The 27,705-nt window shown below is 56.5% G+C and overlaps 4 protein-coding genes across 11 annotated transcripts in view; 3 read left to right on the top strand and 1 right to left on the bottom strand.

Annotated features, from left to right (window-relative positions):
* Nucleotides 1–2,398: 2,398 nt before the first annotated feature.
* LOC135182210 (uncharacterized) lies at nt 2,399–15,855 on the top strand. Of its 3 annotated transcripts, XR_010305100.1 has the most exons (6): nt 2,399–3,084; nt 3,474–3,548; nt 3,940–4,011; nt 11,845–11,943; nt 14,544–15,101; nt 15,246–15,855. XR_010305100.1 is itself a non-coding variant. In XM_064156041.1 (5 exons), exons 1-5 carry the CDS (start codon nt 2,823–2,825, stop codon nt 14,732–14,734), a joined length of 699 nt encoding a protein of 232 aa, XP_064012111.1. In that variant the 5' UTR covers nt 2,399–2,822; the 3' UTR covers nt 14,735–15,855. The 3 variants fall into 3 exon arrangements, 1 of the variants encoding a protein (XP_064012111.1); XM_064156041.1 differs by having other exon boundaries at nt 14,544–15,855; XR_010305101.1 differs by lacking the exons at nt 2,399–3,084; nt 3,474–3,548; nt 3,940–4,011; nt 11,845–11,943 and adding exons at nt 13,653–13,749; nt 13,873–13,944; nt 14,140–14,196 and having other exon boundaries at nt 14,544–15,855.
* On the top strand, nt 5,641–8,107 carry LOC135182435 (uncharacterized). Its single transcript, XM_064156537.1, has 7 exons — nt 5,641–5,670; nt 5,761–6,001; nt 6,125–6,196; nt 6,392–6,448; nt 6,796–6,982; nt 7,138–7,353; nt 7,498–8,107. The coding sequence occupies exons 1-7, from the start codon at nt 5,641–5,643 to the stop codon at nt 7,787–7,789; spliced, it is 1,095 nt and encodes a 364-aa protein (XP_064012607.1). The 3' UTR covers nt 7,790–8,107.
* Nucleotides 15,856–17,888: 2,033 nt separating the features above from the next.
* Nucleotides 17,889–20,836, top strand: LOC135182211 (uncharacterized). The gene is made up of 6 exons (XM_064156042.1): nt 17,889–18,574; nt 18,964–19,038; nt 19,430–19,501; nt 19,587–19,685; nt 19,838–20,006; nt 20,161–20,836. Exons 1-6 carry the CDS (start codon nt 18,313–18,315, stop codon nt 20,537–20,539), a joined length of 1,056 nt encoding a protein of 351 aa, XP_064012112.1. The 5' UTR covers nt 17,889–18,312; the 3' UTR covers nt 20,540–20,836.
* Nucleotides 20,837–22,939: 2,103 nt separating this feature from the next.
* Nucleotides 22,940–27,705, bottom strand: part of HDAC11 (histone deacetylase 11) — a 54,711-nt gene continuing 49,945 nt past the window's right edge. For all 6 annotated transcript variants that reach the window (XM_064156306.1, XM_064156307.1, XM_064156304.1 and 3 more), the window contains one exon: nt 22,940–24,852. In XM_064156306.1, the coding sequence (XP_064012376.1) occupies nt 24,610–24,852 (243 nt within the window). In that variant the 3' untranslated portion in view covers nt 22,940–24,609. The remainder of the gene's footprint in view (nt 24,853–27,705) is intronic.

The raw sequence follows: 27,705 nt of genomic DNA on the forward strand, positions 1-27,705 counted from the left end.
ATTCGGCATCCTCCCACCGCACCAGTCAGCACAGCAACCGAGACTAAGGCTCCTCCTGTTTGTGCTGTGAAGAAATCAAAGTGGGTTTGTGACATGGCTTGGTGAGGGCTGCAAGGAAGATTGGTCCAGTCTAAAGGTTTCTTCACAATGGAGACAGAGGAGCCCTGTGAAACGGCATTTGAATGGAGAGTGCAGGGGACTGATCCCCGTGGGGAGCATCCACCCAGGACACCGAAGACAGTAGCTGTTGTGTTTGTGTACTACCTTTTACCTTGTGTATTTCTGTCTGTAGCTGTATAGATTGCAAATACCTGCTTGTATGTTGTGCTAAGCTGTCACTATAAAGCTTCATTCCTTAATTCCCAGCTCGGCTGAGTCTAGTCTGGGTGATTGTCTTAAGTGGGGGGTGTGGGGTGTGGGGGGGCAGGTAACTCCCAAACCATCACAGGAACACACTGAATAGTGCCAGTTTCAAGCATTACCCAGTATCTGTGACCAGGACCCTCAGCAGATACTACCCCTTTGATAGGTTTGCCCCCCCAGAAGCAGGAGCAAGCCACACACTTTTCCCCAGTAGATTCCTTTTGCAGCCCACAGGAACTCCATCTCCCTCAACTACAGGCAACAGGGCAGAGTGAGCAGGACCAGCTCATTCCCCGCTTGAAATCCAACACTGCCGTTGTCAGATTTGATTTCTGCTCCCAAGGCTTCCAAAAGGTCCCTTCCCCATAGTGCCTTAGGTGCTTTGGGGCATATACACGAATTGATGTGTGCCCCAAGACTGCCCCAATTTATACTTAAGAGGCCTTTTGGCCTGTAGTCCCTGCCACAGAAACACTGCTTTCATCAAGAGGCACCCAGGCTTGAGTCAACACTGGAAAAGTTGCTCCTGTGCCTACTAAGAATTCTAATTGCCTTTCCTTTCTCCCTAGCCTCCTTATAACCAGGGGGTCTGCTAGGGTAGGCCATCCTGGGCTGCCCTGTTCTGCTTCCTGCAGTAGTGCTTGCAAATGCTGCTTGGACTTCTTTCTCTGGCTGCTGTGGAGCGGTCAGTTGGTGGTTGGGCAGAGCTTGCCAGCTGCAGCTGAGGACTTGAGCAGCCTCCTCTCTCTACAGGAAAGGCTCTGCAGATCCAGCACACCAGCTGGAGACAGGAAGCTTCCTCTGCAGCCTGGAGCACAAGAGCAGCTGCCCTGACACAGCTCAAGTCTCAGTCTCAGAGCAGATGCCAGGAGCCCAGAGGTCAGCTGCACACCGCGAGCAAACCTCAGCACTCCTGCTCTGAGAGGTGGAATTCCTGGCAGTGAGTTCCTGGAAGGCTCCTTTCCATCTCCTCACAGGGGAGAGCTTCGAAAAGCATCTGTCCCAAACTTTGGGCTCCATCACGTGCAGCACCACACAAGGCCTTGGTGGTCACAGCTTGGTGAGCAGCTCATCCCTTCCACCCACCCATTTATCGATGAGCTTTGGTCCTCTCCATGGCTGGGAAAATGTGGCCTGGAGATGTGCTCCTGCCCTACCTAGTACCAGCAAAAGTATGCAGTGACCCTTCCAGCTGCCAGCTCTGGGATGAGTGTCCCAGCACAGCCCAGTACTGAAGCTGTCTCTTGTGGCTCAGTGCTGAGTGCAGAGGCAGGATTGCTTCCCTGGCCCTGCTGGCCACACCGTTGCTGGCCCAGGCCAGTATGCTGGCGGCCTTCCTGGCCACCTGGGCCCCCCCTGGCTCATCTTCAGCCAGAGGTCAGCGCAACACCCCAGGCCTTTCCATATTGCAGTTTCCAGCCACCCTGCCCCAGGCCTGGAGCACTCGTGGGCATGCTGTGAGCCAGCTGCAGGGCCCAGCACCTGGCCCTGTTCAGCCCCATCCAGCAGGGCTCAGCTCATCCATGCAGCCTGTGCGGGTCCGTCTGCAGAGCCTTCCTACGTGCCAGCAGGTGAGGACTCCCACCCAGCTCAGTGTCCCTGCAAAGCCAGGGTGCCCTGGCTCTTGTCGAGCTCAGCCCCTGTCCAAACACTCGGTACGCTGCAGAGGGGAAAGCCTCAGCCTAGTTGCTCAAGTGCCACCAGAGCTGCAGAGGCACCGTGTGCTGACAGCCCCGGTGGCAGTGAGGGCACTAAGGCAGAGCTGTGTCCTTAGCAAGGAAAAGGCCTGCAGAGGAAAGGCCAGCTAACGGGGATTCCCTGCATCCTCCTCTCGGATGTGTCCACAGGGATCTTTCCCCGAATCAACAGAGTGCCTTTCAAAGGCAGCAAGGAGCAGGAGGAGCCAGGCACAAGCCCAGCTCGCAACCCTTGGCACAGTGCACAGGCACAGTGGGTACTGGCTCCACAGCTCTCCGCCCAGGCAGCTGTAGAGCCTCATTTGAGTGGAGGTGGGATGCCTGCCGCAGGCAGTGTGCACGCAAGGGGGACGCTGGAGCAGGTGGAGCGGGCAGGCTGCGCACTCCAAGCACCCCCAGCAGGGGGGAAGGAAGAGGGTCAGGCACGCGGAGGATTTTAGGACAGCAGGAGGCTGCGTTCTCCTGCAGTCGCAGGCAGCCCGCAGGGATCTGCCCGTGGGCTCTCCCTTTATTCAAACGAGCTTTCGCAGGGCTCCTCTGTGAGCATCAGCCTGCAGAGACAGGCAGCTTCCTTACGGGAGGGAAGCACAGGCACGTCCAGGGCCGACAGCACAGGTGTCAAGGAGATGGATCCCAGCCCCGGCGGGCGCATCCCCAGCTGCACTCCAGCAGGTCTCCAGGGCTGCAGTGCCGGCAGTTGCCGGCAGCCTCAGCACGGCGGTGAGCTCACAAGGGAGCGCTGATGTCACAGCAGCGGCTCTGATGTCACAAGCACCCAGGTGCCCCGCAGGCTGTGAAAAGCAAGCGCACTGCCCCTGCTGCTCACTGCGCACAGCGGCGGCAGCGGCGGCAGCGAGGACCACAGACGTGGCACGCGGCGGCAGCAAGCAGCGGCAGCAGTTTGGGGGTGGTGCGAGAGCAGGAGCCATGGCCCTGAGCCACCACCTCCTCCTCCTCCTCCTCCTCTTCGTGGCCCTCCAAGCCAGGCCTCTCCACGCTGCTCCACTGCGAGCGTGGGGAGCAGGTAAGCAAGCGGCGCTGGGGCAGCCTTTCGTGGCCAGCAGGCTCTGCCCGCCGAGAAGCCTGGGCTGCAGGCTTTTGCTCCCCTGCTTCAGCCGGGAGGGCTTCCTCTCCGTGCCTGAGAGCTCTCGCAGGGAGAAAGCCCCCGGCGCCGTCTGTCGGGCCATCCACTGCTCCTGCAGGGCTGCTGGGCACGGCCTGGCAGTGTGTGTGCAGAGCGGCTAAGCTGCCAGCCAGGAGGTGCCAGGCCACCCTGAGCAGCTTTGCCAGAGCTGGCCGCCTAGGTCTGGCTGCCACCTTCTTACCTGATCCCCTTCCAGTGCCTGCAGCTGTCTGAGGCAGGAGTGGATGCCAACAGGCACTGAAACCCTTCTCCCCTCTGCTTGCCTCTAGATGGGGGTCACGCATTGAGGCGTCCTCCAGCTGCTCGGCTGGACGCTGGTGTGGAGCCCTTGGGGCAGCCTGCAGGTAAGCTCGCAGTGTCCCTTTGTTCCCTGAAGGCAGAAACAGGGACAGCGTGGCAGGAGCCTTAAGAGCCTGTCAGGCTTGAGAGCTGCCCAGTGCCTTGGCCTGTACTTGAGCCTGGCAACAACGCCACAGATCAGTGCTTGGGAGCCATTAACCTTCCGTGCCCGGCTTTGGATGCCCCTCAGTGCCACTGCCTTCTGCAGCAGTGTCTGCACTGCCCTTGCCAGCTGCAAGCCCAAGGGGCACCCAGCTGGCCACCTCGGCAGGGTGACGACGCAGACCTCTCCGGGGTGCCCTCTGCTCGGCTGAGCCCCCGATGGCTCCTGGGCTTCAGTTGTGCCCAGGCAGATGACAAGAGCTGACTGGAGCTTCTCTGGCTGTTTACTTTCAGATGGGAACCTCAAGAGCACTTCTGCAGCTCTTCCCCAGCCTCCTGCTCCTCAGCCACGTGGGCATCGCAGGGGTGAGTTCTGCTGCCCTGACCAAAGCCAAGCACTGCTTTTCTGTGTTTCAGCCATGTGAAACTCAGATAAACCCTTTCTCTTTAGGGCCTCCAACGGGCAAACACTCAGGTGAAGGAGCAAAGACATCCTCTGAAGCCTTGAAAACCCTACAGAGAATGCTGGAGCAACTGGAAAGAGGCCAGGGTGGGTGCCCTTCACCCTGCCTTAGGTGTGAGCCTCGGCCGTGGCAGGCTGCAGGCACAGGTCTGGCCACGCTGTGGCCTGCTCAGGGGCAAGGGCTGGATGCCAGCCTCCAGCAGCCCTGCTGGCTTTCAGGCCTTGCTGCCTGGTTGCTGACTCAAGCAGATGCCGTGTGATTGGCACCGCAGCAGCTCTGGGTTTCCTGGCACTGGCAAGGGAGGGAGGGAGATGGGGGTGGCAGGCCCTGCTGCAGCCATGGTTTGTGCCCCTGTGCCCGAAGGAGGGGCTGCTCAGGCAGCTCAGCTCTGCCCCATGCTCTGCTTACGGCCAGCTGGGTTTTGTTGGCAGGGACAGCCTGTCCCAGGGGCTGGGAGTGTGCCTGCGGGCACCAGCACCGGGGGCAAAGAGCACTTCCTGGCTACAACAGACCTGCTGCAAGCTTGCCAGTGGTGCCCGGCACAGACTAACCTTGTGGATGCTCCAACAGGTGTGGCCAAGGTGCGAAGTGGAAGTGCTGACAGTCCTGTGACTGCTGCTTCCTCAACTGCTCAGTCAGTCCCTGTCCCCCTGCCTGGGAAGAACCCCACAGGTAAGTGCTTGGCAGCCATTAACCTTCTGTGCCCGGCTCTGAGTGCCCCTCAGTGCCACTGCCCTCTGCAGAAGTGCCTGCAGCTGTGCCACTGCAGCTCTTCTCTCCTGTGCTTCTTTGTAGGCCTGCCTGTAGGCCAAAGCAACTCAGCTTCCCTGCCAGCTTCCAGCACTCACGCTCCAACACATGGCACAGGTAGGTGTTGGCTTCATCATCCTGCCTTTGGGAGCTGCCAGCTCCAAGCCCAAGGGTACCCAGCTGGGCACCTCAGCAGGGTGACAACGCAGACCTGCCCTCTGCTTGGCTGGGCCCCCGCTGGCTCCTGGGGTTCAGTTGTGCCCAGGCAGATGACAGGAGCTGACTGCAGCCTCTCTGGGTGTTTAATTTCAGTTGTGCCCCTACAAAGGACCTCCTCAGCTCCACTGCAGCCTGGCTGGCATCATGGAGGTGAGTCTCTGCGGACCTGACAGCTAAGCACTGGGTTTCTGGGTTTCATTTGTCTTAAACTCAGCTCAATAGTTTTGGTTGAGTTCCTTCTAAGAGCAAATCACCTCAGGGAGGTAGGAAAGAAGTCCCCAGACGCCCCTGAAATCCTACTGAGAATGCTGGAGGAACTGGAGAGTGCACAGGGAGGGTGGGTGCCCTCTGCTCTGCCTTAGCTGTGAGCCTCGGCCGTGGCAGGCTGCAGGCACAGATCTGGCCACGCTGTGGCCTGCACAGGGGCAAGGGCTGGATGCCAGCCTCCAGCAGCCCTGCTGGCTTTCAGGCCTTGCTGCCTGGTTGCTGACTCAAGCAGATGCCGTGTGATTGGCACCGCAGCAGCTCTGGGTTTCCTGGCACTGGCAAGGGAGGGAGGGAGATGGGGGTGGCAGGCCCTGCTGCAGCCATGGTTTGTGCCCCTGTGCCCGAAGGAGGGGCTGCTCAGGCAGCTCAGCTCTGCCCCATGCTCTGCTTACGGCCAGCTGGGTTTTGTTGGCAGGGACAGCCTGTCCCAGGGGCTGGGAGTGTGCCTGCGGGCACCAGCACCGGGGGCAAAGAGCACTTCCTGGCTACAACAGACCTGCTGCAAGCTTGCCAGTGGTGCCCGGCACAGACTAACCTTGTGGATGCTCCAACAGGTGTGGCCAAGGTGCGAAGTGGAAGTGCTGACAGTCCTGTGAGTGCTGCTTCCTCAACTGCTCAGTCAGTCCCTGTCCCCCTGCCTGGGAAGAACCCCACAGGTAAGTGCTTGGCAGCCATTAACCTTCTGTGCCCGGCTCTGAGTGCCCCTCAGTGCCACTGCCCTCTGCAGAAGTGCCTGCAGCTGTGCCACTGCAGCTCTTCTCTCCTGTGCTTCTTTGCAGGCCTGCCTGTAGGCCAAAGCAACTCAGCTTCCCTGCCAGCTTCCAGCACTCACGCTCCAACACATGGCACAGGTAGGTATTGGCTTCATCATCCTGCCTTTGGGAGCTGCCAGCTCCAAGCCCAAGGGTACCCAGCTGGGCACCTCAGCAGGGTGACAACGCAGACCTGCCCTCTGCTTGGCTGGGCCCCCGCTGGCTCCTGGGGTTCAGTTGTGCCCAGGCAGATGACAGGAGCTGACTGCAGCCTCTCTGGGTGTTTAATTTCAGTTGTGCCCCTACAAAGGACCTCCTCAGCTCCACTGCAGCCTGGCTGGCATCATGGAGGTGAGTCTCTGCGGACCTGACAGCTAAGCACTGGGTTTCTGGGTTTCATTTGTCTTAAACTCAGCTCAATAGTTTTGGTTGAGTTCCTTCTAAGAGCAAATCACCTCAGGGAGGTAGGAGAGAAGTCCCCAGACGCCCCTGAAATCCTACTGAGAATGCTGGAGGAACTGGAGAGTGCACAGGGAGGGTGGGTGCCCTCTGCTCTGCCTTAGCTGTGAGCCTCTCAGAGGGTGGCAGTGTGTCTTTAGCACTGGCACGGGGGACAAGAGGACATCCTGGCAGAGAAAATGTGCTGCCAGCTTGGCAGTGCTACACAGGATGGACTAACACTCCCATTGCTCCTCTAGATGTGGGCAAGGACATCCGTGAGAACACTGACACTCGTTGGCAAGAGCTCTTCAACATCAAGTTGCAGATTGTGCAGTACCTGAAAGCAGTCTTTGTAGTCTGTGTAGTAGCAGCCACCTTTTTCCTGATACTTGTATTGGTGCTGTGCTGCACAGCAGCCTGCTACTGCCTGAAGAAAGCCATGGGGTGAGTCGTGACTTTTATGCCCCCCACTGCTTCCCTCCAGGGCTGCTCAAAGCCACGAAGCATTTCTAGTCAGAGTGCTGTGGAGCAGTCACTTGGTGATTGGGCAGAACCTGCCAGCTGCAGATGAGGACTTGAGCAGCCTCCTCTCTCTACAGGAAAGGCTCTGCAGATCCAGGACACAAGCTGGAAACAGGCAGCTTCCTTTCCAGTCTGAAGAACAAGAGGAGCTCCCCTGACACAGCTCAAATCTCAGCCAAAGAGCAGATGCCAGAGCAGCCATTGAAGACAGCACAAGTGGAGCATCCACCCAGCCCACTGGAGACAGTGGCAGAGGAGCAGCCACGCAGATCACAGGAGCCAGTGCCACAAAGGCATCCATCCAGCACACTGGAGACAGTGGCAGAGGAGAATCCATGGAGATTACGGGAGCCAGTGCCACAAAGGCGTCCACCCAGCTCACTGGAGACAGTGGCAGAGGAGAATCCATGGAGATTACGGGAGCCAGTGCCACAAAGGCGTCCACCCAGCACACTGGAGACAGTGGCAGAGGAGCAGCCACGCAGATCACGGGAGCCAGTGCCACAAAGGCGTCCATCCAGCACACTGGAGCCACCTCCAGAGGAGTATCCACGCAGATCATGGGACTCAGTGCCACAGAGGCACCCACCCAGACCTCAGCACTCCATGTCAGCCAGATCCACGGTGGGGCCACCGAGCTCCCCGAGCAAGACCTTTCAGCAGCCCAGTCAGCAATGGAGCCATTCGGCATCCTCCCACCGCACCAGTCAGCACAGCAACCGAGACTAAGGCTCCTCCTGTTTGTGCTGTGAAGAAATCAAAGTGGGTTTGTGACATGGCTTGGTGAGGGCTGCAAGGAAGATTGGTCCAGTCTAAAGGTTTCTTCACAATGGAGACAGAGGAGCCCTGTGAAACGGCATTTGAATGGAGAGTGCAGGGGACTGATCCCCGTGGGGAGCATCCACCCAGGACACCGAAGACAGTAGCTGTTGTGTTTGTGTACTACCTTTTACCTTGTGTATTTCTGTCTGTAGCTGTATAGATTGCAAATACCTGCTTGTATGTTGTGCTAAGCTGTCACTATAAAGCTTCATTCCTTAATTCCCAGCTCGGCTGAGTCTAGTCTGGGTGATTGTCTTAAGTGGGGGGTGTGGGGTGTGGGGGGGCAGGTAACTCCCAAACCATCACAGGAACACACTGAATAGTGCCAGTTTCAAGCATTACCCAGTATCTGTGACCAGGACCCTCAGCAGATACTACCCCTTTGATAGGTTTGCCCCCCCAGAAGCAGGAGCAAGCCACACACTTTTCCCCAGTAGATTCCTTTTGCAGCCCACAGGAACTCCATCTCCCTCAACTACAGGCAACAGGGCAGAGTGAGCAGGACCAGCTCATTCCCCGCTTGAAATCCAACACTGCCGTTGTCAGATTTGATTTCTGCTCCCAAGGCTTCCAAAAGGTCCCTTCCCCATAGTGCCTTAGGTGCTTTGGGGCATATACACGAATTGATGTGTGCCCCAAGACTGCCCCAATTTATACTTAAGAGGCCTTTTGGCCTGTAGTCCCTGCCACAGAAACACTGCTTTCATCAAGAGGCACCCAGGCTTGAGTCAACACTGGAAAAGTTGCTCCTGTGCCTACTAAGAATTCTAATTGCCTTTCCTTTCTCCCTAGCCTCCTTATAACCAGGGGGTCTGCTAGGGTAGGCCATCCTGGGCTGCCCTGTTCTGCTTCCTGCAGTAGTGCTTGCAAATGCTGCTTGGACTTCTTTCTCTGGCTGCTGTGGAGCGGTCAGTTGGTGGTTGGGCAGAGCTTGCCAGCTGCAGCTGAGGACTTGAGCAGCCTCCTCTCTCTACAGGAAAGGCTCTGCAGATCCAGCACACCAGCTGGAGACAGGAAGCTTCCTCTGCAGCCTGGAGCACAAGAGCAGCTGCCCTGACACAGCTCAAGTCTCAGTCTCAGAGCAGATGCCAGGAGCCCAGAGGTCAGCTGCACACCGTGAGCAAACCTCAGCACTCCTGCTCTGAGAGGTGGAATTCCTGGCAGTGAGTTCCTGGAAGGCTCCTTTCCATCTCCTCACAGGGGAGAGCTTCGAAAAGCATCTGTCCCAAACTTTGGGCTCCATCACGTGCAGCACCACACAAGGCCTTGGTGGTCACAGCTTGGTGAGCAGCTCATCCCTTCCACCCACCCATTTATCGATGAGCTTTGGTCCTCTCCATGGCTGGGAAAATGTGGCCTGGAGATGTGCTCCTGCCCTACCTAGTACCAGCAAAAGTATGCAGTGACCCTTCCAGCTGCCAGCTCTGGGATGAGTGTCCCAGCACAGCCCAGTACTGAAGCTGTCTCTTGTGGCTCAGTGCTGAGTGCAGAGGCAGGATTGCTTCCCTGGCCCTGCTGGCCACACCGTTGCTGGCCCAGGCCAGTATGCTGGCGGCCTTCCTGGCCACCTGGGCCCCCCCTGGCTCATCTTCAGCCAGAGGTCAGCGCAACACCCCAGGCCTTTCCATATTGCAGTTTCCAGCCACCCTGCCCCAGGCCTGGAGCACTCGTGGGCATGCTGTGAGCCAGCTGCAGGGCCCAGCACCTGGCCCTGTTCAGCCCCATCCAGCAGGGCTCAGCTCATCCATGCAGCCTGTGCGGGTCCGTCTGCAGAGCCTTCCTACGTGCCAGCAGGTGAGGACTCCCACCCAGCTCAGTGTCCCTGCAAAGCCAGGGTGCCCTGGCTCTTGTCGAGCTCAGCCCCTGTCCAAACACTCGGTACGCTGCAGAGGGGAAAGCCTCAGCCTAGTTGCTCAAGTGCCACCAGAGCTGCAGAGGCACCGTGTGCTGACAGCCCCGGTGGCAGTGAGGGCACTAAGGCAGAGCTGTGTCCTTAGCAAGGAAAAGGCCTGCAGAGGAAAGGCCAGCTAACGGGGATTCCCTGCATCCTCCTCTCGGATGTGTCCACAGGGATCTTTCCCCGAATCAACAGAGTGCCTTTCAAAGGCAGCAAGGAGCAGGAGGAGCCAGGCACAAGCCCAGCTCGCAACCCTTGGCACAGTGCACAGGCACAGTGGGTACTGGCTCCACAGCTCTCCGCCCAGGCAGCTGTAGAGCCTCATTTGAGTGGAGGTGGGATGCCTGCCGCAGGCAGTGTGCACGCAAGGGGGACGCTGGAGCAGGTGGAGCGGGCAGGCTGCGCACTCCAAGCACCCCCAGCAGGGGGGAAGGAAGAGGGTCAGGCACGCGGAGGATTTTAGGACAGCAGGAGGCTGCGTTCTCCTGCAGTCGCAGGCAGCCCGCAGGGATCTGCCCGTGGGCTCTCCCTTTATTCAAACGAGCTTTCGCAGGGCTCCTCTGTGAGCATCAGCCTGCAGAGACAGGCAGCTTCCTTACGGGAGGGAAGCACAGGCACGTCCAGGGCCGACAGCACAGGTGTCAAGGAGATGGATCCCAGCCCCGGCGGGCGCATCCCCAGCTGCACTCCAGCAGGTCTCCAGGGCTGCAGTGCCGGCAGTTGCCGGCAGCCTCAGCACGGCGGTGAGCTCACAAGGGAGCGCTGATGTCACAGCAGCGGCTCTGATGTCACAAGCACCCAGGTGCCCCGCAGGCTGTGAAAAGCAAGCGCACTGCCCCTGCTGCTCACTGCGCACAGCGGCGGCAGCGGCGGCAGCGAGGACCACAGACGTGGCACGCGGCGGCAGCAAGCAGCGGCAGCAGTTTGGGGGTGGTGCGAGAGCAGGAGCCATGGCCCTGAGCCACCACCTCCTCCTCCTCCTCCTCCTCCTCCTCTTCGTGGCCCTCCAAGCCAGGCCTCTCCACGCTGCTCCACTGCGAGCGTGGGGAGCAGGTAAGCAAGCGGCGCTGGGGCAGCCTTTCGTGGCCAGCAGGCTCTGCCCGCCGAGAAGCCTGGGCTGCAGGCTTTTGCTCCCCTGCTTCAGCCGGGAGGGCTTCCTCTCCGTGCCTGAGAGCTCTCGCAGGGAGAAAGCCCCCGGCGCCGTCTGTCGGGCCATCCACTGCTCCTGCAGGGCTGCTGGGCACGGCCTGGCAGTGTGTGTGCAGAGCGGCTAAGCTGCCAGCCAGGAGGTGCCAGGCCACCCTGAGCAGCTTTGCCAGAGCTGGCCGCCTAGGTCTGGCTGCCACCTTCTTACCTGATCCCCTTCCAGTGCCTGCAGCTGTCTGAGGCAGGAGTGGATGCCAACAGGCACTGAAACCCTTCTCCCCTCTGCTTGCCTCTAGATGGGGGTCACGCATTGAGGCGTCCTCCAGCTGCTCGGCTGGACGCTGGTGTGGAGCCCTTGGGGCAGCCTGCAGGTAAGCTCGCAGTGTCCCTTTGTTCCCTGAAGGCAGAAACAGGGACAGCGTGGCAGGAGCCTTAAGAGCCTGTCAGGCTTGAGAGCTGCCCAGTGCCTTGGCCTGTACTTGAGCCTGGCAACAACGCCACAGATCAGTGCTTGGGAGCCATTAACCTTCCGTGCCCGGCTTTGGATGCCCCTCAGTGCCACTGCCTTCTGCAGCAGTGTCTGCACTGCCCTTGCCAGCTGCAAGCCCAAGGGGCACCCAGCTGGCCACCTCGGCAGGGTGACGACGCAGACCTCTCCGGGGTGCCCTCTGCTCGGCTGAGCCCCCGATGGCTCCTGGGCTTCAGTTGTGCCCAGGCAGATGACAAGAGCTGACTGGAGCTTCTCTGGCTGTTTACTTTCAGATGGGAACCTCAAGAGGACTTCTGCAGCTCTTCCCCAGCCTCCTGCTCCACAGCCACGTGGGCATCGCAGGGGTGAGTTCTGCTGCCCTGACCAAAGCCAAGCACTGCTTTTCTGTGTTTCAGCCATGTGAAACTCAGATAAACCCTTTCTCTTTAGGGCCTCCAACGGGCAAATACTCAGGTGAAGGAGCAAAGACATCCCTTGAAGGCTTGAAAACCCTACAGATAGTGCTGAAGCAACTGGAAGGAGGCCAGGGTGGGTGCCCTTCACCCTGCCTTAGGTGTGAGCCTTGGCCGTGGCAGGCTGCAGGCACAGATCTGGCCACGCTGTGGCCTGCACAGGGGCAAGGGCTGGATGCCAGCCTCCAGCAGCCCTGCTGGCTTTCAGGCCTTGCTGCCTGGTTGCTGACTCAAGCAGATGCCGTGTGATTGGCACCGCAGCAGCTCTGGGTTTCCTGGCACTGGCAAGGGAGGGAGGGAGATGGGGGTGGCAGGCCCTGCTGCAGCCATGGTTTGTGCCCCTGTGCCCGAAGGAGGGGCTGCTCAGGCAGCTCAGCTCTGCCCCATGCTCTGCTTACGGCCAGCTGGGTTTTGTTGGCAGGGACAGCCTGTCCCAGGGGCTGGGAGTGTGCCTGCGGGCACCAGCACCGGGGGCAAAGAGCACTTCCTGGCTACAACAGACCTGCTGCAAGCTTGCCAGTGGTGCCCGGCACAGACTAACCTTGTGGATGCTCCAACAGGTGTGGCCAAGGTGCGAAGTGGAAGTGCTGACAGTCCTGTGAGTGCTGCTTCCTCAACTGCTCAGTCAGTCCCTGTCCCCCTGCCTGGGAAGAACCCCACAGGTAAGTGCTTGGCAGCCATTAACCTTCTGTGCCCGGCTCTGAGTGCCCCTCAGTGCCACTGCCCTCTGCAGAAGTGCCTGCAGCTGTGCCACTGCAGCTCTTCTCTCCTGTGCTTCTTTGCAGGCCTGCCTGTAGGCCAAAGCAACTCAGCTTCCCTGCCAGCTTCCAGCACTCACGCTCCAACACATGGCACAGGTAGGTGTTGGCTTCATCATCCTGCCTTTGGGAGCTGCCAGCTCCAAGCCCAAGGGTACCCAGCTGGGCACCTCAGCAGGGTGACAACGCAGACCTGCCCTCTGCTTGGCTGGGCCCCCGCTGGCTCCTGGGGTTCAGTTGTGCCCAGGCAGATGACAGGAGCTGACTGCAGCCTCTCTGGGTGTTTAATTTCAGTTGTGCCCCTACAAAGGACCTCCTCAGCTCCACTGCAGCCTGGCTGGCATCATGGAGGTGAGTCTCTGCGGACCTGACAGCTAAGCACTGGGTTTCTGGGTTTCATTTGTCTTAAACTCAGCTCAATAGTTTTGGTTGAGTTCCTTCTAAGAGCAAATCACCTCAGGGAGGTAGGAAAGAAGTCCCCAGACGCCCCTGAAATCCTACTGAGAATGCTGGAGGAACTGGAGAGTGCACAGGGAGGGTGGGTGCCCTCTGCTCTGCCTTAGCTGTGAGCCTCGGCCGTGGCAGGCTGCAGGCACAGATCTGGCCACGCTGTGGCCTGCACAGGGGCAAGGGCTGGATGCCAGCCTCCAGCAGCCCTGCTGGCTTTCAGGCCTTGCTGCCTGGTTGCTGACTCAAGCAGATGCCGTGTGATTGGCACCGCAGCAGCTCTGGGTTTCCTGGCACTGGCAAGGGAGGGAGGGAGATGGGGGTGGCAGGCCCTGCTGCAGCCATGGTTTGTGCCCCTGTGCCCGAAGGAGGGGCTGCTCAGGCAGCTCAGCTCTGCCCCATGCTCTGCTTACGGCCAGCTGGGTTTTGTTGGCAGGGACAGCCTGTCCCAGGGGCTGGGAGTGTGCCTGCGGGCACCAGCACCGGGGGCAAAGAGCACTTCCTGGCTACAACAGACCTGCTGCAAGCTTGCCAGTGGTGCCCGGCACAGACTAACCTTGTGGATGCTCCAACAGGTGTGGCCAAGGTGCGAAGTGGAAGTGCTGACAGTCCTGTGACTGCTGCTTCCTCAACTGCTCAGTCAGTCCCTGTCCCCCTGCCTGGGAAGAACCCCACAGGTAAGTGCTTGGCAGCCATTAACCTTCTGTGCCCGGCTCTGAGTGCCCCTCAGTGCCACTGCCCTCTGCAGAAGTGCCTGCAGCTGTGCCACTGCAGCTCTTCTCTCCTGTGCTTCTTTGCAGGCCTGCCTGTAGGCCAAAGCAACTCAGCTTCCCTGCCAGCTTCCAGCACTCACGCTCCAACACATGGCACAGGTAGGTATTGGCTTCATCATCCTGCCTTTGGGAGCTGCCAGCTCCAAGCCCAAGGGTACCCAGCTGGGCACCTCAGCAGGGTGACAACGCAGACCTGCCCTCTGCTTGGCTGGGCCCCCGCTGGCTCCTGGGGTTCAGTTGTGCCCAGGCAGATGACAGGAGCTGACTGCAGCCTCTCTGGGTGTTTAATTTCAGTTGTGCCCCTACAAAGGACCTCCTCAGCTCCACTGCAGCCTGGCTGGCATCATGGAGGTGAGTCTCTGCGGACCTGACAGCTAAGCACTGGGTTTCTGGGTTTCATTTGTCTTAAACTCAGCTCAATAGTTTTGGTTGAGTTCCTTCTAAGAGCAAATCACCTCAGGGAGGTAGGAAAGAAGTCCCCAGACGCCCCTGAAATCCTACTGAGAATGCTGGAGGAACTGGAGAGTGCACAGGGAGGGTGGGTGCCCTCTGCTCTGCCTTAGCTGTGAGCCTCTCAGAGGGTGGCAGTGTGTCTTTAGCACTGGCACGGGGGACAAGAGGACATCCTGGCAGAGAAAATGTGCTGCCAGCTTGGCAGTGCTACACAGGATGGACTAACACTCCCATTGCTCCTCTAGATGTGGGCAAGGACATCCGTGAGAACACTGACACTCGTTGGCAAGAGCTCTTCAACATCAAGTTGCAGATTGTGCAGTACCTGAAAGCAGTCTTTGTAGTCTGTGTAGTAGCAGCCACCTTTTTCCTGATACTTGTATTGGTGCTGTGCTGCACAGCAGCCTGCTACTGCCTGAAGAAAGCCATGGGGTGAGTCGTGACTTTTATGCCCCCCACTGCTTCCCTCCAGGGCTGCTCAAAGCCACGAAGCATTTCTAGTCAGAGTGCTGTGGAGCAGTCACTTGGTGATTGGGCAGAACCTGCCAGCTGCAGATGAGGACTTGAGCAGCCTCCTCTCTCTACAGGAAACGCTCTGCAGATCCAGGACACAAGCTGGAAACAGGCAGCTTCCTTTCCAGTCTGAAGAACAAGAGGAGCTCCCCTGACACAGCTCAAATCTCAGCCAAAGAGCAGATGCCAGAGCAGCCATTGAAGACAGCACAAGTGGAGCATCCACCCAGCCCACTGGAGACAGTGGCAGAGGAGCAGCCACGCAGATCACAGGAGCCAGTGCCACAAAGGCATCCATCCAGCACACTGGAGACAGTGGCAGAGGAGAATCCATGGAGATTACGGGAGCCAGTGCCACAAAGGCGTCCACCCAGCTCACTGGAGACAGTGGCAGAGGAGAATCCATGGAGATTACGGGAGCCAGTGCCACAAAGGCGTCCACCCAGCACACTGGAGACAGTGGCAGAGGAGCAGCCACGCAGATCACGGGAGCCAGTGCCACAAAGGCGTCCATCCAGCACACTGGAGCCACCTCCAGAGGAGTATCCACGCAGATCATGGGACTCAGTGCCACAGAGGCACCCACCCAGACCTCAGCACTCCATGTCAGCCAGATCCACGGTGGGGCCACCGAGCTCCCCGAGCAAGACCTTTCAGCAGCCCAGTCAGCAATGGAGCCATTCGGCATCCTCCCACCGCACCAGTCAGCACAGCAACCGAGACTAAGGCTCCTCCTGTTTGTGCTGTGAAGAAATCAAAGTGGGTTTGTGACATGGCTTGGTGAGGGCTGCAAGGAAGATTGGTCCAGTCTAAAGGTTTCTTCACAATGGAGACAGAGGAGCCCTGTGAAACGGCATTTGAATGGAGAGTGCAGGGGACTGATCCCCGTGGGGAGCATCCACCCAGGACACCGAAGACAGTAGCTGTTGTGTTTGTGTACTACCTTTTACCTTGTGTATTTCTGTCTGTAGCTGTATAGATTGCAAATACCTGCTTGTATGTTGTGCTAAGCTGTCACTATAAAGCTTCATTCCTTAATTCCCAGCTCGGCTGAGTCTAGTCTGGGTGATTGTCTTAAGTGGGGGGTGTGGGGTGTGGGGGGGCAGGTAACTCCCAAACCATCACAGGAACACACTGAATAGTGCCAGTTTCAAGCATTACCCAGTATCTGTGACCAGGACCCTCAGCAGATACTACCCCTTTGATAGGTTTGCCCCCCCAGAAGCAGGAGCAAGCCACACACTTTTCCCCAGTAGATTCCTTTTGCAGCCCACAGGAACTCCATCTCCCTCAACTACAGGCAACAGGGCAGAGTGAGCAGGACCAGCTCATTCCCCGCTTGAAATCCAACACTGCCGTTGTCAGATTTGATTTCTGCTCCCAAGGCTTCCAAAAGGTCCCTTCCCCATAGTGCCTTAGGTGCTTTGGGGCATATACACGAATTGATGTGTGCCCCAAGACTGCCCCAATTTATACTTAAGAGGCCTTTTGGCCTGTAGTCCCTGCCACAGAAACACTGCTTTCATCAAGAGGCACCCAGGCTTGAGTCAACACTGGAAAAGTTGCTCCTGTGCCTACTAAGAATTCTAATTGCCTTTCCTTTCTCCCTAGCCTCCTTATAACCAGGGGGTCTGCTAGGGTAGGCCATCCTGGGCTGCCCTGTTCTGCTTCCTGCAGTAGTGCTTGCAAATGCTGCTTGGACTTCTTTCTCTGGCTGCTGTGGAGCGGTCAGTTGGTGGTTGGGCAGAGCTTGCCAGCTGCAGCTGAGGACTTGAGCAGCCTCCTCTCTCTACAGGAAAGGCTCTGCAGATCCAGCACACCAGCTGGAGACAGGAAGCTTCCTCTGCAGCCTGGAGCACAAGAGCAGCTGCCCTGACACAGCTCAAGTCTCAGTCTCAGAGCAGATGCCAGGAGCCCAGAGGTCAGCTGCACACCGCGAGCAAACCTCAGCACTCCTGCTCTGAGAGGTGGAATTCCTGGCAGTGAGTTCCTGGAAGGCTCCTTTCCATCTCCTCACAGGGGAGAGCTTCGAAAAGCGTCTGTCCCAAACTTTGGGCTCCATCACGTGCAGCACCACACAAGGCCTTGGTGGTCACAGCTTGGTGAGCAGCTCATCCCTTCCACCCACCCATTTATCGATGAGCTTTGGTCCTCTCCATGGCTGGGAAAATGTGGCCTGGAGATGTGCTCCTGCCCTACCTAGTACCAGCAAAAGTATGCAGTGACCCTTCCAGCTGCCAGCTCTGGGATGAGTGTCCCAGCACAGCCCAGTACTGAAGCTGTCTCTTGTGGCTCAGTGCTGAGTGCAGAGGCAGGATTGCTTCCCTGGCCCTGCTGGCCACACCGTTGCTGGCCCAGGCCAGTATGCTGGCGGCCTTCCTGGCCACCTGGGCCCCCCCTGGCTCATCTTCAGCCAGAGGTCAGCGCAACACCCCAGGCCTTTCCATATTGCAGTTTCCAGCCACCCTGCCCCAGGCCTGGAGCACTCGTGGGCATGCTGTGAGCCAGCTGCAGGGCCCAGCACCTGGCCCTGTTCAGCCCCATCCAGCAGGGCTCAGCTCATCCATGCAGCCTGTGCGGGTCCGTCTGCAGAGCCTTCCTACGTGCCAGCAGGTGAGGACTCCCACCCAGCTCAGTGTCCCTGCAAAGCCAGGGTGCCCTGGCTCTTGTCGAGCTCAGCCCCTGTCCAAACACTCGGTACGCTGCAGAGGGGAAAGCCTCAGCCTAGTTGCTCAAGTGCCACCAGAGCTGCAGAGGCACCGTGTGCTGACAGCCCCGGTGGCAGTGAGGGCACTAAGGCAGAGCTGTGTCCTTAGCAAGGAAAAGGCCTGCAGAGGAAAGGCCAGCTAACGGGGATTCCCTGCATCCTCCTCTCGGATGTGTCCACAGGGATCTTTCCCCGAATCAACAGAGTGCCTTTCAAAGGCAGCAAGGAGCAGGAGGAGCCAGGCACAAGCCCAGCTCGCAACCCTTGGCACAGTGCACAGGCACAGTGGGTACTGGCTCCACAGCTCTCCGCCCAGGCAGCTGTAGAGCCTCATTTGAGTGGAGGTGGGATGCCTGCCGCAGGCAGTGTGCACGCAAGGGGGACGCTGGAGCAGGTGGAGCGGGCAGGCTGCGCACTCCAAGCACCCCCAGCAGGGGGGAAGGAAGAGGGTCAGGCACGCGGAGGATTTTAGGACAGCAGGAGGCTGCGTTCTCCTGCAGTCGCAGGCAGCCCGCAGGGATCTGCCCGTGGGCTCTCCCTTTATTCAAACGAGCTTTCGCAGGGCTCCTCTGTGAGCATCAGCCTGCAGAGACAGGCAGCTTCCTTACGGGAGGGAAGCACAGGCACGTCCAGGGCCGACAGCACAGGTGTCAAGGAGATGGATCCCAGCCCCGGCGGGCGCATCCCCAGCTGCACTCCAGCAGGTCTCCAGGGCTGCAGTGCCGGCAGTTGCCGGCAGCCTCAGCACGGCGGTGAGCTCACAAGGGAGCGCTGATGTCACAGCAGCGGCTCTGATGTCACAAGCACCCAGGTGCCCCGCAGGCTGTGAAAAGCAAGCGCACTGCCCCTGCTGCTCACTGCGCACAGCGGCGGCAGCGGCGGCAGCGAGGACCACAGACGTGGCACGCGGCGGCAGCAAGCAGCGGCAGCAGTTTGGGGGTGGTGCGAGAGCAGGAGCCATGGCCCTGAGCCACCACCTCCTCCTCCTCCTCCTCCTCTTCGTGGCCCTCCAAGCCAGGCCTCTCCACGCTGCTCCACTGCGAGCGTGGGGAGCAGGTAAGCAAGCGGCGCTGGGGCAGCCTTTCGTGGCCAGCAGGCTCTGCCCGCCGAGAAGCCTGGGCTGCAGGCTTTTGCTCCCCTGCTTCAGCCGGGAGGGCTTCCTCTCCGTGCCTGAGAGCTCTCGCAGGGAGAAAGCCCCCGGCGCCGTCTGTCGGGCCATCCACTGCTCCTGCAGGGCTGCTGGGCACGGCCTGGCAGTGTGTGTGCAGAGCGGCTAAGCTGCCAGCCAGGAGGTGCCAGGCCACCCTGAGCAGCTTTGCCAGAGCTGGCCGCCTAGGTCTGGCTGCCACCTTCTTACCTGATCCCCTTCCAGTGCCTGCAGCTGTCTGAGGCAGGAGTGGATGCCAACAGGCACTGAAACCCTTCTCCCCTCTGCTTGCCTCTAGATGGGGGTCACGCATTGAGGCGTCCTCCAGCTGCTCGGCTGGACGCTGGTGTGGAGCCCTTGGGGCAGCCTGCAGGTAAGCTCGCAGTGTCCCTTTGTTCCCTGAAGGCAGAAACAGGGACAGCGTGGCAGGAGCCTTAAGAGCCTGTCAGGCTTGAGAGCTGCCCAGTGCCTTGGCCTGTACTTGAGCCTGGCAACAATGCCACAGATCAGTGCTTGGGAGCCATTAACCTTCCGTGCCCGGCTTTGGATGCCCCTCAGTGCCACTGCCTTCTGCAGCAGTGTCTGCACTGCCCTTGCCAGCTGCAAGCCCAAGGGGCACCCAGCTGGCCACCTCGGCAGGGTGACGACGCAGACCTCTCCGGGGTGCCCTCTGCTCGGCTGAGCCCCCGATGGCTCCTGGGCTTCAGTTGTGCCCAGGCAGATGACAAGAGCTGACTGGAGCTTCTCTGGCTGTTTACTTTCAGATGGGAACCTCAAGAGCACTTCTGCAGCTCTTCCCCAGCCTCCTGCTCCTCAGCCACGTGGGCATCGCAGGGGTGAGTTCTGCTGCCCTGACCAAAGCCAAGCACTGCTTTTCTGTGTTTCAGCCATGTGAAACTCAGATAAACCCTTTCTCTTTAGGGCCTCCAACGGGCAAATACTCAGGTGAAGGAGCAAAGACATCCTTTGTAGCCTTGAAAAACCTACAGATAGTGCTGAAGCAACTGGAAGGAGGCCAGGGTGGGTGCCCTTCACCCTGCCTTAGCTGTGTGTCGCTAGGCACTGGTGGGGTGGGGGTGGGGGGGGGGAAAGAGAACTTCTTTGCAGAGAAAATGTGCTGCCAGCTTGGCAGTGCTGCACAGGATGGACTAACACTCCCATTGCTCCTCTAGATGTGGCCATCAGTGGGAACGCTGACACTCCTGGGCAAGAGCAATTCAAGGTCGATGTGCAACATTTGCAGCACTGGGGAGCACCCTTTCTGCTCACCGTAGTAGGATCCCCCTTTCTCCTGATACTTGTATTGGTATTGTGCTGTTCTTGCCTGAAGAAAGCCATGGGGTGAGTCGTGACTTTTACTCCCCCACTGCTTCCTTCCATGGCTGCTCAAAGCCACGAAGCATTTCTAGTCAGGCTGCTGTGGAGTGGTCAGTTGGTGGTTGGGCAGAGCTTGCCAGCTGCAGCTGAGGACTTGAGCAGCCTCCTCTCTCTACAGGAAAGGCTCTGCAGATCCAGCACACCAGCTGGAGACAGGAAGCTTCCCCTCCAGCCTGGAGAATGAGAGGAGCTGCCCTGACACAGCCAAAGTCTCAGTCTGCCCACCGGAGGCAGTAGCAGTGGAGCATCCTCCGAGCCCACTGGAGACAGGTACCCTGGAGCATGCAGCCAGCCCACAGGAGACATCAACTGTGGGGCGTCCACCCAGCCCACAACCCTCCAGCACCTCTACATCCTCTATGTCATCGAGATCCATCTTGGTGCCACCAAATGTGCCCATCAACACGATTCAGACGTCCAGGTGGAAATGGACTCTGCCCGGGAGGAGTCACCGTGCCAAGGAGCCCTTCAAATCCTATTTTCTGTGCTGTAAATAAAGAAACCAAAGTGCTTTTGTCACATGGGTTGCTGAGGTGCGTCTGGAGGATTAGCCCAGTGTAAAAGTTTGCTCACAATGCAGACAGGGGAGTCCTACAAAACTTCATGGAATAAAGGCAGAGTCCCTGGGACAGATCCCTCTGGGGTCTCTCACACTGCTGGAAGCACAGCTTCCCTTTCGTCCTCAATTCCCAGACACAAATTTCCCTCTCCCTTTTTCCCCATGGGCTGAGGTACTCAGGACTTGCAGTCTTCCCCTTACGCCTGCTACAGGTAGCCCCTTCACATGGAACCCCCTGCAACATACATCCTACGTTCATTTGAATTGGCTTCCTCACCTCTCTGGGGGGAGAGGTTCACGTTCAGTGGTCTGCTGAGCCTGCTCTCTGTCCTAGAAGTCGGCAAGTTCAGGCTGTGTTCAGTGTCTGTTACCTGCAGGCAGTGCCCACTGAGTTACAGCAGAGCCCAGGCTGGGCCCTTAGCAGAGGCCATTTGTGGTTTACCCACACACAGGGAAGCTGAACTGCCTGGGTCTTTGTTATTCCAACTCCTCCCCAGCCCACTCTTCACTGGGAAAGGCACCAGCCACCTTAATCCTATCAACGCCTCCTCTTCTTATTTCAGTGATTGTCTTTAGAAAACTCTTTCACCATTAACTTCATCTCTTCCTCTTGCCTTACTTGGCAAGGATCTGAGCTGGTTCCTTTCCATGGCCATTCTCCTCTCACCAGGAGGCCTCCAGGGACCCAGCAGTTAGTGACATTTAAGATGCCTTCAATGCCACTTCTCCCGCTGGATCTGCAAATAAATTGTTGCCCACAGAAGGCAGTGCTAATGCCTCTCCTAACTCTTCCTTGAGCTCACTTTATCCCAGCTAACAGTTCACACACACACATGCTTGGAAGGCTTTTGTCAGATCGTGCATTTGCTGTTCCTCGGGTGAAATCCCCCTGCTGTCGCTAAGATGCCACTGTTTTAGCTGACGGACTCAAACTGACTCAGAAGTGTTACTCAGGTGCGAAGAAGCAAGCAGACAACGCAAGCAAGCACGACTGGGTTTCTTAGTGCAAAGCTTTATACTCTACTTCTATACATATGCATTAGTTAAACTAAGACATAATTATTAACTATTCCAAGAATGGGCAGTCTTGTGCTAATTACTTCTTGGAGGGGGCGAAAATTCGGGGGGGGGTCTCTTCTTTGGCTCGGTGCGTGCGGGGCTTGGGCGCCTGCGCTCCTGGCGCCGCCCCGGTGAGGCTGTCCGGGGCTCGGCGCCTCCTGCCTGCGAAGTGAAGGGGCCGGGCCGGGTGCGGCGCCGTCCTCAGCCGCAGCACCGGGCACGGAACAGGCACGTTGCGGTCAGCCCGGCACAGGAGCGCTTTACAGGCGGCCTGGCATAGGGGCACGTTAGAGAAGGCCTCCTTTTATTCCCCACCTGCTTCCCTCCAGGGCTGCTCAAAGCCACGAAGCATTTCTAGTCAGGCTGCTGTGGAGCGGTCAGTTGGTGGTTGGGCAGAGCCTGCCAGCTGCAGCTGAAGACTTGAGCAGTCTCCTCTCTCCACAGGAAAGGCTTTGCAGATGCAGGACACCAGCTGGAAAGAGGCAGCTTCCTCTGCAGCCTGGAGAATGAGAGGAGCTGCCCCGACACAGCTCAAGTCTCAGTCTCAAACCAGATCCCAGCGCAGGTGCCAGAACAGCCATTGTACACAGCAGTAGTGGAGCATCCACCCAGCCCACTGGAGACAGTGGCAGTGGAGCATCCACGCAGCTCATTCGAGCCAGTGCCAGAGGAGCACCCACCAAGACCACAGCCCTCCAGCACCTCTAATTCCTCCAATTCATCCAGACCCACAGTGGTGCCACCAGACTCGCAGGGCAAGAGCTTTCAGCAGCCTAAGCAGCAATGGAGTCATTCTGGATCCTCCCACCGTGCCAGTCAGCACAGCGATTGAGACTAGGGCTCCTCCTGTTTGTGCTGGAAAGAAATCAAGGAGGTTTTGTGACACTGGCTGGTGAGATCCTTGTCTGTGTTTGCTGAAGGGTTGCACACAAGGAGCTCTGCAGTGCTAGGGAAGGGTAACAGCGGTGCTTGTGGGGATAGGCAGCTTGTGGGAGCTGCCAGCTACAAGCCCAAGGGTTACCCCACTGGGCGGCTCGGCTCGGCCAGAGACATGGCCTGTGGTTGTGTTGTGCCCAGGCAGATCACAAGAGCTGACTGGAACTTCTCTGAGTCTTTAGTTCCAGATGTGCCTTCAGGGCACCAGGCTTGGGGAAGTTAGAGAATGGCTGGACTGGATGATCTTAGAGATCTTTTTCAACCAAAACAATTCTGTCATTGTATGGTTCAATGCTTTTGACAGCCCACATACACGTGAGGTGAAAATAAAAGTCAGGCAGCATTGTTTGACAGCATTTTAATCTGCACTGAGGGAAAATAAACTAATGATGGTAAGACAGACAGAAAACATCCTGGAGAAGACTATGGCAGGGCTCTATATAGAAATGGAATTCCTAGTTCTGAACTGATGATAGGAAAGAACAACGTCAGACAGTGTAGAAAAAATAACTCACCACCTTATCTGTCCTCTGATGATCCTGCTAGTAAGAAATTTCAAAGTGCTTTTTATTATCAGTGGTGCAGCTCAAGGTTAGTGCAATGTGTCAGAGCTGCTTCAAAGCAAGTATTGGTAGCAGTTGTGCAAGTTTAGCCAAGGGACTAATAACCTCACCATTCTCAATATCCACACCAAGGGAGGAAGGGAACATTTTGAATTCAAATCAAACTCCTCTTAAATAGCTTTACACACCCATTCTACTGCAGGACATATCTTGGGGTTCCTTCACAGAAAGGTTCAAAATTAAAGGTGATGGCAAAACCTGTGCTGCAAACCAGTGAGTGCCTGCCAGTTGTAAAAGCTCTTGCAAAACACACTACAGCTTAGTAGATTTACAACCCGAAGCTAAAAACAGTACCTAATGCAAAATGCACCAACTGAAGGTAGCCCAGACCTTACAGCTGGTGCACTGAAACGCCTTCTGTGCACTGCTCTGTTCCCACATCCTCCTGGAAGTTCCCAGATAAAGTCAGCACATGGACTGACAATGGAAGTGTCACTGTGCTCCTATCTGTAGATGTGAGCAGCTTGGGCACCAACTCTGCCTGCAGTTAGTACCATTACTCCTGGAGCAAATGTAAGCAGAGCACTGGTTGGGGAGCAGAATCATCCAGGATGACTGTCACTGACAAGCTGACAATAAAAGATACTCTAGGCTTCTACAGAATGTTTTTGGATTTGGAGAACTCTAAAACTAGCTTTGAATTTGTTGTAGCTTCCTTACTCTGTTTTTTACAATGCATAGTAACTACTGGTGTTTCACATGCAGGCCTCATTTTCAGAGGCAAAGCCCAGAGTGCAAACACTGTGTCCTCGTGGCTCATTTTCATACCCAGCCAAAGGCATTTCATAGTTTACTTCTCAGGGTGTTCATAAAGAGCATTTCAGTCACTACCAGCAACAGCAGTAAAACAGACATTAGTGGCCTTTTGTTGTCATAGGCTGTGGTTTAAAAGCTTCCCAGCTGAGCTGGTTTTACACTATTGCACTTCACTCTAATGTTAAACTGGCAGATGAAGCCTGCCCAGAACTGAGTTTATAACCAGATTTCCATTTAAAAAGCAATAAATAAAATGTGGCAGCTGAAGAAAACCCAAACAACCCAAGATGCCAGTAGGTTTAGTTCCTGTTTCTCCCAATGCAGTCCAGACTGCATCACCTGCAGTACGCCTGGGCAGTCTTTGGGCACCAGTTCTTTCCATGGCAATGAGAGAAGCGAGTCAAGCTTTCAACAGTGACGTTAGAAATCACAAGGCAGTGCCTGTGAGGAAATGTCTCAATGAGCTTAAAAGGATTTGCTGCTTTTGCTCCAGAAGTTAGATGTTGCTCATGATCCCTACTGTGTTGTTTTACAGGCAAGCTGAGCCTTTGGAGGATGTTCTGCTACGCCAGTAACGATGTGCAGACTTCCTGCTCCTAACCCAGGAAGCTGTTCCCTAGAATTCAGGACCTTGTCACTGCAGTGACAAGTTGCATAAGTCTTTAGCAGAGTCTCTAATCATCTGTTCTACCTTGGGGTTTTCAGCCTCACTGGCTGCTAGCTCCTTGTCGATCAGCCCCAAGCTGTGGAGGTTGAGGATAGAATCGGCAATGATCCGTGCTGTCCTCTTCTGGTAGCCTCCAGATGTCACCATCAGGATGGGGATTCTGCGGCTCCTGGCAGCTCTGAACACGACTTCATCTCTCTTCACAATGCCCTGCGAGTTGAGATCAGTTACCAAGAAAACCTCCTCAGACCAAACAAACAGGTTCTTTCCATTCTAGCCTGTGGTTTATGGGTTTATTGTGTGGGATGCTTGAGGAGCAGCTAAGCCCTGCATTGTACACTGGGGATAACACAAGTCCCACTAGCAGCTTGAGCTGCATCATCATTAAAAAACAGGAAACCAGAAACTTCGACTTGGTTTCAGAGGACACAAAAGATTAAAGTCTTCACTTGAAAACTCTTAATAGAAGAACTCCTGCTCCAAGGCTGTAAAGACTAAGCTAACCAGTTTAGAAATATTCACCCTATTTTACAGCTGAGGAATTTGGACTGAGAAGGACAGAATGAAATTCAAAGTGCTTCAGTTTGTGCTCAGCTCGCACAGCACCCTCTGGCAGAACTTCAGTAATTTCATCAAGATTCCACAAATCTGCAGAAGAGCCAGAAATTCAGGTCAGACCCTACCCCTTTGTGATCACTTGCTGAATGAGAACCTTCCAGCTTCTTAAAGAGAAGCTAATGCCAAGAGAGTCTGTGGCTGAAGAGAGACATGGAAGCAGTGGGGAATGCAGACCAAGGAAAAGAAATGTGAAATAACCTCTTACTAAGAGTGTGCAACTAAAACATAGCCCAGATTGCTCCCAAGAGGCACTGCACTGTCACTGAACCCACACAGCAGCAGACCTGGAGTCTCCTAGGTTTCCAGCAGGTCCATGTGGGGGGAAAAGAGAGCAATCAGAAATTATGAATAGAGTGCCATAAATAGGAGGTACAAATAACCCATTGAAGTGCTCAGAAACAAGACTACCCAGCACAACAGACAGCAGCTTGCATTGGACAGCCCCAAATACCTGCAAGAGCTGGAGTAAGAGACTGATGTGCAGCCAGACACAAAGAGTGAAGGAAGCAGCAGCAGAAGTGTTACAGCAAGCCAGTGTGCACTGCTCAGACTGCTCAGGCTGTCAGTGCATCAGGCCTGCCATAAGCAAAGAGTTAATCGCTAGCAAATGATCATGGGAATGGATTCAGTTCACAGGTAGATGAGCAGACAGATTGTAAAACCATCCAACAGCTTCTTTTGGCAAAGAATAATGGCAGTGAGGAATAACAACTGACAGCCCAGGCAAAGGGAGTGGAAGAATTCTCTTAGGAACAGATCCTTAAGGAAGGAACAGAATTCCAGAAGGAGCTGTGCAGCCCCTGGGGAGCATGGCTGGATGCAGCAGATATCAAACCACACAGGCACTGGGCACAGTTTCTACTCCCAACAGCCCAACTGCCTGATCCCTGCTCCAGCATCTCCAGTGGCTGAACCTAGAAGAGCTGAGGGGCAAACCCAGGGTCTGATTCCAGCATTTGGGTGTTACCAGAAAGAAAACTGGTGAGAATGAAGCCTGACACAGCTCCCACTTGCAAGCACAGAGGAGGGACTTGTCTGCTCCACCTTGAGCTTTCTGGCTGCAGTCTCTAGCACCAAGAGCTACCACTCATGGCACTCTGAGGGGACATGTCTGGGAGCAGAGTGAACACTCCAGCAAGTCAAAACATGAACGACATCTAAAGTGCAAGGCTGCAGACTGGACTCATGAGCCAGGCTCAGTGCTTTCAGTCCTAGCATCTTCAGGTGCCCAGCAGAAGGTGCCCTTCACTCCCAGGGGAACAAGATCAGAGACAAGAAACCCTACCCTCACTCACAGAGCAGAGCCTTGAGCTAAAGAAACCTCTGCTCCACCAGAAGCCTCTGGCTGCACACAGAACTGGTCCTCTGCCCTTCAGCTCCACTGAATCCTTTCTCCTTTCTTTCTCCAGCTCAAATTTTCTCTCCTCACCTTCACAGCACCCAACAAGTTACAGCAACTCCTTTTTCCTGGCAATTAAGGATGCTCCTTCTCAAAAGGCAGAAAAAAGTGTGAGAAGGCAAATCTCCAAGTGTTCTCTCTCTCTAGCTTCCATTTCTCCTGGTGCCCACTGCATCCCAGAAAGCTCTGCTCCACCAAAGGGAATCTTGCATGTCAGGTCATACCCTGTGTCTTTACATGGGAGACAGGCTGAAAGATTTGAGGCTCTTCAGTCTGGAGAAGAGAAGGCTCCAGGGAGACCTTAGAGCAGCCTTTCAGGATTTGAAGGTGGCTACAGGAGAGCTGGAGAGGGATGTTTTACATAGGTATGTAAGGGCAGGGCAAGGGGTGATGGCTTCAGATTGGAAGCAGCTGGATTTAGACCAGACATTAGGAGGAAATTCTTCCCCCTGAGAAAGGTGGTGAGGTACTGGAACATGTTGCCCAGAGAAGTTGTGGAGGCTCCAAGCCTGGAAGCTTTCCAAGCCAGCTTGGATAAGACCTTAAGCACCCTGCTCTAGTAGGAGATATCCCTGCCTACCACAGAGGGGGATGGAACTGGACAATATCTAAGCTCCCTTCCAACCCAAAGCAGTCCATGATTCTGTGATATCCTCTCCAAGGTCAAACCCCAAACAAACTCAAGAGCCTCAGCACTTCCTTTCTCCACAGAGACTTTTACACCGCCGTGGACACACAACCTGAGGACTAGAGTAGCTCCCAAGTGGTTGCACCTTGAGTCCATAGAGGACTTTGCAAGGCAGGCAGCAGTGAAAAGGCTGCTTAGTTACAGGGAGGAAAAGAACAAGGAAATACATAGTGGAGCCAAGAGCTCTGTGCAACAGAACTGAAGGACAGCAAATCAGGACAGCAAATCAGGATGAAAACTAAAGAGATGCACTGATGGCTTCATCCAAGGAAATTCAGGGGCTCACAAACCAAGAAAGCACTTCTCTGTACAGGTCTGTTGGACACTGAAAGAGAAGCAAATGTGAAAGCAGGAGTGA

This window comes from Pogoniulus pusillus, chromosome 16, assembly GCF_015220805.1.
Source record: "Pogoniulus pusillus isolate bPogPus1 chromosome 16, bPogPus1.pri, whole genome shotgun sequence".
Classification (NCBI taxonomy): Eukaryota; Metazoa; Chordata; class Aves; order Piciformes; family Lybiidae; genus Pogoniulus; species Pogoniulus pusillus.

Bases quoted from the DNA above. Each gene is read 5' to 3' on its own strand.
- LOC135182211 (XM_064156042.1), top strand. From the start codon at position 18,313: ATGTCACAAGCACCCAGGTGCCCCGCAGGCTGTGAAAAGCAAGCGCAC. The intron at 18,575-18,963 runs GTAAGCAAGCGG...GCTTGCCTCTAG, and splicing joins ACTGCGAGCGTGGGGAGCAG to ATGGGGGTCACGCATTGAGG. The intron at 19,686-19,837 runs GTGGGTGCCCTT...TTGCTCCTCTAG, and splicing joins GCAACTGGAAGGAGGCCAGG to ATGTGGCCATCAGTGGGAAC.
- LOC135182210 (XM_064156041.1), top strand. From the start codon at position 2,823: ATGTCACAAGCACCCAGGTGCCCCGCAGGCTGTGAAAAGCAAGCGCAC. The intron at 3,085-3,473 runs GTAAGCAAGCGG...GCTTGCCTCTAG, and splicing joins ACTGCGAGCGTGGGGAGCAG to ATGGGGGTCACGCATTGAGG. The intron at 11,944-14,543 runs GTGGGTGCCCTT...TTGCTCCTCTAG, and splicing joins GCAACTGGAAGGAGGCCAGG to ATGTGGGCAAGGACATCCGT.
- LOC135182435 (XM_064156537.1), top strand. From the start codon at position 5,641: ATGGGGGTGGCAGGCCCTGCTGCAGCCATG. The intron at 6,983-7,137 runs GTGAGTCGTGAC...CTCTCTCTACAG, and splicing joins TGCCTGAAGAAAGCCATGGG to GAAAGGCTCTGCAGATCCAG. The intron at 7,354-7,497 runs GCATCCATCCAG...AGTGCCACAAAG, and splicing joins CAGGAGCCAGTGCCACAAAG to GCGTCCACCCAGCACACTGG.